This window comes from Lepus europaeus, chromosome 8 (genome assembly GCF_033115175.1).
Source record: "Lepus europaeus isolate LE1 chromosome 8, mLepTim1.pri, whole genome shotgun sequence".
NCBI classification, from domain to species: domain Eukaryota; kingdom Metazoa; phylum Chordata; class Mammalia; order Lagomorpha; family Leporidae; genus Lepus; species Lepus europaeus.
In genome coordinates, this window is record NC_084834.1 from 55323314 (window position 1) to 55335976 (window position 12663).

General features: G+C 37.1%; 1 protein-coding gene across 1 annotated transcript; it reads left to right on the forward strand.

Moving 5' to 3' along the window:
• The first annotated feature begins 413 nt into the window (after positions 1-413).
• IL2 (interleukin 2) lies at positions 414-5625 on the forward strand. Its single transcript, XM_062199090.1, has 4 exons — positions 414-560; positions 651-710; positions 3393-3539; positions 5518-5625. The coding sequence occupies exons 1-4, from the start codon at positions 414-416 to the stop codon at positions 5623-5625; spliced, it is 462 nt and encodes a 153-aa protein (XP_062055074.1).
• Positions 5626-12663: the final 7038 nt, after the last annotated feature.

Sequence of the window (12663 nt, forward strand, 5' to 3'; positions counted from 1 at the left end):
GCTTACATGTCATCACAGTTTTATGACAAAGAGAAAATTTTCATGAGTTACTTTTGTATCTCCACCCCCTTAAAGAAAGGAGGAAAAATTGTTTCATACAGAAGGCGTTAGTTGTATGAATTAGAACTACAACCTAAGTGTGGGCTAATGTAACCAAGAGGGATTTCACCTACATCCATTCAGTCAGTATATGGGGGTTTAAAGAAATTCCAAAGAGTCATCAGAGGAGGAAAAATAAAGGTAATACTTTTTGCCACACAGGTAGAGCCTTTGAAAATATGTGTAATATGTAAAACATTTTGACACCCCCATAATATTTTTCCAGAATTAGCAGTATAAAATGCTTCTCTAGTTCAAGAGCTTCCTATCACGCTCTGTAATCACTACTCACAGCAACCTCAACTCTTGCCACAATGTACAAAGTACAACTCTTGTCTTGCATTGCACTAACTCTTGCACTCCTTACAAGCAGTGCACCTACTTCAAGTTCTACAAAGGAAACACAGGAACAACTGGATCAGCTACTGCTGGATTTACAGGTGCTTTTGAAAGGAGTTCATGTAAGTATATTTCCTTTCTAACTAAAATTACTACATTTATTTTTGTAGCTGGGGTTTATTTTTAAATAACAGTATGTTATGCTTTCTTAGGATTATAAGAATTCCAAACTTTCCAGGATGCTCACATTCAAATTTTATATGCCCAAGAAGGTAAGCCCAATTTTCCACGTTTAATTTGTGTTTTAATAAGAGCACTATATAGCACCTCATTTGAGAAAAAGAATGAGTAACTTCAACATCTTTTTAAAAAAAATTTGATAATGAAGCTTTTGTTGAAATGGCCTTGCTTATATTTATATAAGTGTGTGCGTGTGTGTGTGTGTATTGTGAGAGAGAGAGTGGAAAGAAAATACAAGAATACCATACTTCATTGCTAGTGCAATTTTAAAAGAAGATTGTGTTGATTTACTTTTTATTTAAAGATGCAAAACTCTAGAGGTATTTGATGATGATATTTTTGGATGTAAAATATTGACACTGATTTGAGAGGAGCCCCCTTTAAGAGTCATTTATTGCTTTAGGAAAGACTTCCAATAGTCTAACTTTGAGAGGCAGCATAGCACAGTAATTGAAAGTACAGACACTTTTGGACCAGAATACCTGAAGTGCAATCCTAGCTCTTCCATATCCTAGTTTTTGTGACCTTGGACTTTACCTACTCTCCTTGTCAGTTTTGTACGTACTTACATGGAAATTAATTGTGTATATGTAACATAGTTTTGTATTAATGAGTTAATGTAAAAATTAATAAAAAGCACTTAGAACAGCATCTAGCATATGGTAAATATACAAACATGAACAAGTGGCTGTAATAGTGAATACAAAATTCTCATTGGGAGGTATAAAGTAAGATTTTTAATATGTACGCTTTTTTACCAGTAGAACTAGAGATTTATGATGCTATGTGACCTACTTTTCAATATTAAAGCTTCATTTGGTTGTTTTTGGATTCAGATGATCAGATGATTAGCATAGATCATCTAGTCTCCTAGAGTCACAACAGAAATACAGGTTCCTAGCAGTTGGGCCAGTCACCAGTATATGGGCAAAACTTTGGATCCAAAAGACTTTGTCCTTGGTTTAAATTCAACCAATCCCAGAAAAAAATATGGGATTTAAGGAGACACAGATGTACAGATGTAATTCTGTTGATTCACTTGTACTGATTGAGGAAATTCTGCTTCAAATTATTCTTTTGAAAGATGAAAAATAGTTTACAGATGCTCCTCTATTTTAATCAGAGTCATATAACTGATAACTCCAATACAAAGACAGTATACTGTTTTCCTGAAAGAAATAGTTCTATATTGTTCCTGCCAACTCTTAAGCCCTGGTGTTATAGAAAATGTGGGAGTGAGTTGAAAGGCAAGAGATGGACACATTAGGAAATATGTGTTGTCTAATACTACTTTTTCCTCTAAAGATTGTTAGAAAGATATCATGCAATTATATGCATAATTTGGATGGCAGTATAATTCTTTGAAATCTAGGTTTCTAAATGACAACTCAAAACTGTATTTGAAACCAAAAGTAATGTGATGAATTCTATTAATTTGTTCGTTTAGCCACCATTCTCTGTCTACAAAAGACTTCAGAAATAAAAATATTTAATGCAACAGATGCTGTGTTAATACTATAAGGAAAAATAATCAAATTTTATTTTTGGCTCTACTTTCTTATGTGACCTTAGGAAAGACACACACTCTGAGATTTAGCTTATTTGTTAAATGGGGATAATAATACTTCACTGTCTACCTCAAAGAGTTGCTTGTGAAGCTTAAATGGCTTATTTAGGAGAAAACACTTGGAAACGATATAATAGAAGAGTAAAATATTATAGATAAATAGATTCATGTATAAGAAGGCCTATCTAAAATCCTTAAATATTGTGATCTTGTTTTTTGGTTGGGACAAATAATTTTTATAGTTCATCTAAATGCAGTTATTGTAGAAAAGTAAAAACGTGCCTTGTTCTAGGTTGTACTGAGAGTCATTACTACCTATCACAACAATCCTATCTCTACAGTGCTGAGATTGTGATAAATGGCATCCAAGAACTTCTTCTGTGCCTTAACATTCTGTGATTCTCAGCTTTTAGAAGATCAAATACTAGCATCATATAATATACAGACACTTTCACATTCTGACTGCTCTGTTTCTAATGATTTCCATGCAGTTTGGAAATGCAGTCAGCCTATGTACTTGGAGAGGGAGTGCTGCTACCTTTTCCCCAAGCCAAATTAAGTTGAACTAATGACTCATTAGCTGTTAACTCACAGTTAATACTGGTCATAGGTACTTGAGCCCTAGTTTTTCCAGTTTATTAACATGTATTGATCCCTCTTTACAATACTGACAAAAGGGAGAATTATAAAAATTACATAGTGCTTTTTTTTTTTTTTTTTTGACAGGCAGAGTGGACAGTGAGAGAGAGACAGAGAGAAAGGTCTTCTTTTGCCGTTGGTTCACCCTCCAATGGCCGCCATGGCCGGCGCGCTGCAGCCGGCGCACCGCGCTGATCCAAAGGCAGGAGCCAGGTGCTTCTCCTGGTCTCCCATGGGGTGCAGGGCCCAAGCACTTGGGCCATCCTCCACTGCACTCCCTGGCCATAGCAGAGAGCTGGCCTGGAAGAGGGGCAACCGGGACAGAATCTGGCGCCCCGACCAGGACTAGAACCCGGTGTGCCGGCGCCGTTAGGTGGAGGATTAGCCTAGTGAGCCATGGCGCTGGCCAGCGCTATTTTTTTAATAATATAAATTGGAGATTATTTTCTGATTCTAATATTTAGTATAAGGGAAATGGTGCTGATAATTATTTTTATTATTATTTCAGGTCACAGAATTGAAACATCTTCAGTGTCTAGAAGAAGAACTCAAACCTCTGGAGGAAGTGCTTAACTTAGCTCAAGGCAAAAACTCTCATTGGAGAAATACCAGAGAATCAATCAGCAACATTAATGTAACAGTTCTGAAACTAAAGGTAAGGAATTACTTTATTTGCTCTTTCAGAAGTAAAATAGTAGAAGGGGGAAAAATACTGCATTATATAACATTATAGCACTTTTTGGTATTTGTGAAATACGATGTATTTAAATAGTAAATGCTTTAGTCTACTGTAAACATGAATCATTTTTTATGTTACATGATATATTGCAGAACTGGGAAGTATAAGCTCCAGGGTTTTTACTGGCCATGCATCCAGAGCCAAGCCTCAATCCCCACATTCCAATACATTCATGTTAACACAGAATTGGGAGTGAAAGAAGGCACTGAATTGAATTTCAAAGAAAGAATTCAGATTTCATTATATATTTCTCAGTTTCTTCAGATCATTTACAAAAATAGCTAATACTTATTGAGGGTCTTTTCAAATGGTATTTTCCTATCATTTGTTGAAAGGACTAACCTTAAGAGATTTGTCTCAGAATAATGGCAGTGACTAAAAAGACAATGTATTAGGTAATTGACTCTTTATTTAGAAGCCTACTTAAATATTTATAAATGCACTGGATGTATGAAATAAACAAGGAGCTCAGGTGATGTGAAAAGGACTCACAGTTCTGTATTCTCATCCTATTTGCCAAAGTACAAAATCCACTAGTTAATAAATATCCTAAGTAAGCAGCATAATTTTAATTATGTAGTACAACTAAGCTTCTAAAAATATGTAAGTCTAGTTGTTCCCAAATAAGGTTGATTTATTGGTGGATTGCTTCAGTTTTAAATAAAAATATATTTACAAATATATGTTTATAAATATATAGTTATATATATATATGTAGAAAGCACAATTCATGTCATCCAGACATTGACAAACTATTTCTTACTATTGTTAAGAGATTTGCTCTGAAATCATTAGCCAACATCAGAAAATTCACTCTCAACTCTTGACACAAGATAAAATTATGTGAAAATCAGAACAGTATTTTAAAAACCAGATACATTTCAAAATATGAAAAAAAATTCCAAGATTATAACATTGAATAATTATGTGCAAGAGAGTATATAATATTAACACTTCATTTAAAGGGAATATGCATTAGGGATCTTCAAAAAGTTCATAGAAATACATGTACTGAAAAAGCTGCATGAGTTTTAAATTTTTTTTTTCACCAAAAGAAACTTATCCTTTAACTACCCTTTTTTTCTACAGACTTTTTGAAGTACCCTCCTAGTTAGAAGGAAAATTCCAACTTACTGGGTTTCTGTTCCCAGGCTAGGAATTCAAATTTGAAAAAGCCCTCTTTTATATCTCACTATATATCAACACATTTCTTTTTTATATATATAAAATATTTCCTTCTTGTCTTATTAGAGGCAAAACCGAAATGGCTCCTTTCAGCAGACTAGGTTAATATTCGACTTTTAAAAGTATGCTCGTCCTCACTGATTTTAGTGTATGGTAGGGTAGGTATGAGCATTTGTGAAGTCTGAATATGTTCTTTATACAGATTTCTCGCAAACAGAAGCTAGCACTTAGCGTGCGCTGGCTCTATCCTGGTTTGGGGAAAATATGAGGAGATTCACTTATGTAGAGAAATAGAAGGCTCTTTATCAAGGTTTAGGAAAGAATAAAGTATAATATGTATATGACTTCATATATTTAACATATATAAATACAAACATGGATGAAAGAAATCAAATTGTATATCATATGTAACATTTAATAAAATATTTGTTTATAAATGTTTTTAAGTATTTATTTGCACTCAATTTAGAAAAAAATATCTTGTGTCCGTTGAGAAGACAAATAACAAACGAAGAAAAGTTCAGCTTGTATGCTACTATCCTTGATATAATTAAATGTATAATTTTGGCATATCATTTTAATTAAGAAAATGTGGATGATTAATGTTTAATGAGCTTGAAAATAAAGGCCATAAGCTATAGGACTTTAATAATAATTATGTATAAGAAACCTATTTTGAACTAAAAAAATTAAAATTTTTCTCTTACAGGGACCTGAAACATTCATGTGTGAATATGATGAGACAGTTACTGTTGTAGAATTTCTGAACAGATGGATCACCTTTTGTCAAAGCATCATCTCAACATTGAGTTCATAATTAAGTACCTCCCATTCAAAACAAATTAGACTTTCTATTTATTTAAATATTTAAAGTTTATATTTATTTTTGGATGTATCGTTTGCTACCTTTTGTAACTATTAATCTTCAGATTATAAAAATGGATCTTTTAAGATTCTTTTTTGTAAGCCCTAGGGGCTCTAGAATGGCTTCACTTATTTATCCCAAAGTATTTATTATATTGAATTATTAACTATAATGTCTATGTAGCTTAATAATATTATTTAATAAAGTTGACAAATATCAACAAGCCCAGTCATTTGTCATTTTGGGAACAGCACAGAATGCGCACTAAAATAGTTTTTACTCACTCCTGAGAACTCTATGAAGTCCAGAGGCATGTAGAAGTCACTCTTCTTCTGGGAAGAGCATACAGAATAGAGATACAGGCTTCTCAGAGTCCCTGTCTCCTCCTTGTAAAAGCAGATCAGATTCTTAGTCCTGGTCTGAGGAAACCTTATCAGATGATAACATTTTCATTCTTAAATTTGAAAGTGTTAAACACAAGCATTCTTGAAATTATTCATAGGACTGGTACATCTCTTTTTCCATTGTCCAACAGCTTTCTGCCTCCAAAGAGGTTCACTTGCATGGTTTCTATCGAAGGCCTCCCCACCCTCTGGTTTTCCAATGGTTCTTGCTACTGAGGAGCTCTAATAGGAAGTCTGAGGGACAGAAGAGATTCCCCTGACTCCTTCTTTGTGAAGTAACTTCTGGGTGGCTGTGTCTTTCAACCAAAACCCAGCTGCTCTCATGGTGGCACTCTAGATAATTTTTCCTTCTTGGTTTTGGTAAGCTTCCTTTCCACTTCTTCCTTCATCCCTAAGGATGGTAAAAATTTTGAAGTTAGTAGCTCTATGGTACTTGTACCATCCCTGGAGTTTCTCTGTACCTTGATTGTAGCTTTGTAAATTGCTCATTTATTAAATCCTCCTAATTGAATATGTCATCATTTTATGCCTGGACTCAGAGTCTTTGTACCAGAAATAACCTCAGGAAATAAGATGATCCTTCAAAAAAGATTGTGGGAAATGGGAATTTACAGTAAATTTACTTTAGTGCAAAACAATTTTAAAATCAGGATTGGGTATTTGGCCTAGTGATTAAGATTCCACTTGGGATGCTTACATTCCATATTGCAGTACCAATATTCAAGTCCTGACTCCACTTCAGTTTCCAGCTTCCTGCTAATATGCACCTGGGAGGCAGCAGGTGATAGACTAAGTAGTTAGGTTCTTGCTTCTCACGTAAGAGACCTGGATTGAGTTCCAGGTTCCTGGCTTCTGTCTTGCTTAGTACCAGCTACTGCAAGCATTTAGGGAGTTAATTAACAGACAGAAGAACTCTCTCTCAAATAAATATATTCATGAGAAATGAGAATCTTTTTCAAATTCATGCATAATAGAGGTCTTCAAAAAGTTCATGAAAAATGTATATTAAGAACAGCATGCATGGTTTACTGAACTTTTTATATCAAAATAATTCACCTTTTAATTCCATTTTTGATGAACTTCTGAAATATACACATAGACTGTCTAAGTAGGATGATGGGACTGGGGTTTTCAAATGTTCAGGGAATATAGTGATAATAAGTCACTGGAAATGTATGGGATACAGTAATACCAGCTTATTCAATTAATTGATGGAGGATGTGTGGGATGAAATGCAGGCAAAGGATAAGGCACTATGAGATCAGATTGTTATATTATATTACTACAGCAATAATAGCCATGGAAATTTGATTATAACATAGATTTTCTGGTGATTCCAGAAAAAAACCAAAGGAGAAAAATGAAGTTACAAATGCACACTGGAAATTATACAGGGCAACCAGGAGGCCACATGGTAGCTGTGGAATTCCTCATCTCTTGCAGTCATAGGTTAGATACTGCAGAGGACAAAGCTAAGGTCTCATGTAAAGTCTACAAAGATGTAGTGTGAGTTAAAAGTTGAAACCTCCCAGATCTCTTACAATAAGGATGGGGTAGGAGTAGAACCTCAAGATAGAGAATGCTGATATTCTGCCAGACATAGAAGAGGATGAGGGGCCGGCTCCGTGGTATGGTAGGTTAATCCTCTGCCTGTAGCACCGGTGCTGGTTCTAACCTGGCTGCCCCTCTTCCAATCCAGCTCTATGCTATGGCCTGGGAAAGCAGTGTAGGATGGCCCAAGTGCTTGGGCCCCTGGACCTGCAGGGGAGACCTGGAGGAAGCTCCTGGCTCCTGGCTTTGGATCAGCACAACTCCAGCCATTGTGGCCACCTGGGGAGTGAACTAACGGAAGGAAGACCTCTCTCTCTGTCTCCACCTCTTACTATCTGTAGCTCTACCTCTCAAATATATAAATAAATAAAATCTTTTTTTTTAAAGAAAAGGCTGAAGCTTTCTCTTTAAAGATTTATTTATTTATTTGAAAGTCAGAGTTACACAAAGAGAGAAAGAGAGGCAAAGAGAGAGAGAGAGAGAGAGAGAGAGAGAGAGAGAGAGAGAGAGAATTCCTTCATCTGCTGGTTCCCTCCCCAATTGGCCGCAAAGGCCGGGGCTGTACAGGTCCAAAGCCTGGAGCCGGGAGCTTCTTCCGGGTCTCCAACACGGATGCAGGGGCCCAAATATTTGGGCCATCTTCCACTGCTTTCCCAGGCAATAGCAGAGAGCTGAACTGGGATGCTGGCACTGCAGGTGGTAGCCTCACCCGCTCCACCACAGCACCAGCCCTGAAGAGGATGAAACTTTGAAAAATGTTCCCTGTTGAAAGAGGCAACCCCTTTATTCAATAGTATTCCTTCTTGAGGAAAGTATTAAAATCCTTCCAACTACTTACAAATTGCAGATATTTTTCCTCAGAACTCACCTCTAGCATTTTTCATTACCCTCAATCCTAAAATGAGTTAAAATTTCAACATTGTTAGTGCAGTGAGATTCGAGATGTTTAGACCAAGGGAGATAGAAAATAAGTCATGAATAGACTGATTTAATTAAGATAGGTGCAACTTGGCTGGCACCACGGCTCACTTGGCTAATCCTCCGCCTGCAGCGCCGGTACCCCGGGTTCTAGTCCCGGTTTGGGTGCCAGTTCTGTCCTGGTTGCCCCTCTTCCAGTCCAGCTCTCTGCTGTGGCCCAGGAGGGCAGTGGAGGATGGCCCAAGATCTTGGGCCCTGCACCCACGTGGGAGACCAGGAGGAAGCACCTGGCTCCCGGCTTCAGATAGGCACAGCGTGCCGGCCACAGCACACTGGCAGTGGCAGCCATTTTTGGGAGGGTGAATCAACAGAAAAAGGAAGACCTTTCTCTCTCTCTCTCTCTCTTTCACTAACTATGCCTGTCAAAAAAAAAAAAAAAAAGATAGGTGCAACTATTTAGAATTCAAAATTTAATGAGAAACAGTTTCACAATGGCATTAGTATTTTGTTGGTAAAGGTCTAAACTACACAATGGCCTCTTTTAAGATGCTGAGCTCTCAGAGCTTCCCTGAAGAAAAAGTCTAAAGGACAGGATAATCGAATTGTTGGAACTGATCTATTGCATATGATCTTCATACTCATAGGAAGACATTAAAATAAACTTAACCAAGGACGTTAAAGATCTCTATGATGAGAATTACAAAATCTTAAAGAAAGAAATAGAAGAGGATACCAAAAAATGGAAAAATCTTCCATGCTCATGGATTAGAAGAATCAATATCATCAAAATGTTCAGTCTCCCAAAAGCAATTTATACATTCAACGCAATACCAACCAAGATACTGAAGACATTCTTCTCAGATCTAGAAAAAATGATGCTGAAATTCATATGGAGGCACAGGAGACCTCGAATAGCCAAAGTAATCTTTTTTTTTTTATTAAACTTTTATTTAATGAATATAAATTTCCAAAGTACAGCTTATGGGTTACAATGGCTTCCCCCTCCCAAAACTTCCCTCCCACCCACAACCCTCCCCCCTCCCGCTCCCTCTCCCCTTCCTATCACATCATGATTCATTTTCAATTCTCTTTGTATACAAAAGATCAGTTTAGTATATATTAGGTAACGATTTCAACAGTTTGCCCCCATATAGCAACACAAAGTGAAAAGAAAAGAAAAAAAATACTGTTGGAGTACTAGTTATAGCATTAAATAAGGGTGTACAGCACATTAAAGACAGAGATCCTACATAATATATATTTTTTTAAATTAATTAATTTTCTATGCCATTTCCAATTTAACACCAGGTTTTTTTTTTTTTCATTTCCAATTATCTTTATATACAGAAGATCGATTCAGTATGTAATTAGTAAAGATATCATCAGTTTGTACCCACGCAGAAACACAAAGTGTAAAAATACTGTTTCAGTACTAGTTACAGCATCACTGCACATTAGACAACACATTAAGGACAGATCCCACATGGGATGTAAGTACACAGTGACTCCTGTTGCTGACTTAACAATTTGACACTCCTGTTCATGGCGTCAGTAATCTCCCTAGGCTCTAGTCATGAGTTGCCAGGGCTATGGAAGCCTTTAGAGTTCGCTGACTTTGATCTTGTTCCGATAGGGTCACAGTCAAAGTGGAAGTTCTCTCCTCCCTTCAGAGAAAGGTACTTCCTTCTTTGATGGCCCCGTTCTTTCCACTGGGATCTCACTAACAGAGATCTTTTATTTAGGTCTTCTTCTTTTTTTTTCTTTTCCATGGTATCTTGGCTTTCCATGCCTACAATACTCTCATGGGCTCTTCAGCCAGATCCGAATGCCTTAAGGGCTGATTCTGAGGCCGGAGTGTTGTTTAGGACATCTGCCATTCTATGAGTCTGCTGTGTATCCCACTTCCCATGTTGGATCTTTCTCTCCTTTTTTGATTCTATCAGTTAGTGTTAGCAGACTCTTGTCTTGTTTGTGTGATCCCTTTGATTTTTAGACCTGTCTAAGCCATGGAATGTGAACTGAAATTGATCACTTGGACTAGCGAGGTGGCATTGGTACATGCCACCTTGATGGGATTGTATTGGAATCCCCTGGCACATTTCTAACTCCTTCATTTGGGGCAAGACTGATTGTGCATGTCCCAAACTGTGCATCTCCTCCCTCTCTTTTTCCACTCTTAAATTTAATAGGGATCACTTTTCAGTTAAAATTTAAACACCTAAGAATAATTGTGTGTTATTTACAGAGTTTAACCACTAGTACTAGAACAACTACAACAACAACAAATACTAAAAAGGATAAAGTATTACATTGTACATCTAGAGTCAGGACAAAAGCTGATCAGGTCATTGTTTCTTATAGTGTCCATTTCACTTCAGCAGGTTTCCCCTTTGGTGCTCAGTTAGTTGTCGCCGATCAGGGAAAACAAATGATATTTTTCTCTTTGGGACTGGCTTAATTCACTCAGCATGATGTTTTCCAGACCCCTCCATCTTGTTTCAAATGACTGGGTTTCATTGTTCCTTACTGCTGTATAGTATTCTATGGAGTACATGTCCCATAATTTCTTTATCCAGTCTACTGTTGATGGGCATTTGGGTTGGTTCCAGGTCTTAGCTATTGTGAATTGAGCTGCAATAAACATTAATGTGCAGACGGCTTTTTTATTTGCCAAATTAATTTCCTTTGGGTAAATTCCAAGGAGTGGGATGGCTGGGTTGTATGGTAGGGTTATGTTCAGGTTTCTGAGGAATCTCCAGACTGACTTCCATAGTGGCTTAACCAGTTTGCATTCCCACCAACAGTGGGTTAGTGTCCCTTTCTCCCCACATCCTCTCCAGCATCTGTTGTTGGTAGATTTCTGAATGTGAGCCATTCTCACCGGGGTGAGATGGAACCTCATTGTGGTTTTGATTTGCATTTCTCTGATTGCTAGTGATCTTGAACATTTTTTCATGTGTCTGTTGGCCATTTGGATTTCCTCTTTCGAAAAATGTCTATTGAGGTCCTTGGCCCATCTCTTCAGTGGGTTGTTTGTTCTGTTGTTGTGGATTTTCTTGATTTCTTTGTAGATTCTGGTTATCAATCCTTTATCTGTAGTATAGTTTGCAAATATTTTCTCCCATTCTGTTGGTTGCCTCTTCACTTTCCTGACTGTTTCTTTTGCAGTACAGAAACTTCTCAATTTGATGCAATCCCAAATGTTAATTTTGGTTTTGACTGCCTGTGCTCCTGGGGTCTTTTCCAGGAAGTCTTTGCCTGTGCCTATATCTTGCAGGGTTTCTCCAATGCTCTCTAATAATTTGATGGTTTCGGGTTGTAGATTTAAGTCTTTAATCCATGTTGAGAGCCAAAGCAATCTTGTACAACAAAAACAAAGCTGGAGCTATCACAATACCAGATTTCAGGGCATACTACAGGGCAGCTGTTATCAAAACAGCATGGTACTGGTACAGAAACAGATGGATAGACCAATGGAACAGAATAGAAACACCAGAAATCAACCCAAACATCTACATCCAACTTATATTTGATCAAGGATCTAAAACCAATCCCTGGAGAAAAAAACAGTCTATTCAATAAATGGTGCTGGGAAAACTGGATCTCCATGTGCAGAAGCATGAAGCAAGACCCCTAATTTCACCTTACACAAAAATCCACTCAACATGGATTAAAGACCTAAAGCTACGACCCGGGACCATCAAATTATTAGAGAGCATTGGAGAAACCCTGCAAGATATAGGTACAGGCAAAGACTTCTTGGAAAAGACCCCAGAAGCACAGGCAGTCAAAGCCAAAATTAACATTTGGGATTACATCAAATTGAGAAGTTTCTGTACTGCAAAAGAAACAGTCAGGAAAGTGTAGAGGCAAACGATAGAATGGGAAAAAATATTTGCAAACTATGCAACAGATAAAGGATTAATAACGAGAATCTACAAAGAGATCAAGAAAATCCACAACAACAAAACAAAAAACCCACTTAAGAGATGGGCCAAGGACCTCAACAGACATTTTTCAAAAGAGGAAATCCAAATGGTCAACAAGCACATGAAAAAATGTACAAGATCACTATCCATCAGGGAAATGCAAACTGAAACCGCAATGAGGTTTCACC

Coding starts and splice junctions, on each gene's coding strand:
- IL2 (XM_062199090.1), top strand. CDS start 414: ATGTACAAAGTACAACTCTTGTCTTGCATTGCACTAACTCTTGCACTC. Junction 711..3,392: donor AATTTTATATGCCCAAGAAG/GTAAGCCCAATT, acceptor TTATTATTTCAG/GTCACAGAATTGAAACATCT. Junction 3,540..5,517: donor TAACAGTTCTGAAACTAAAG/GTAAGGAATTAC, acceptor TTTCTCTTACAG/GGACCTGAAACATTCATGTG.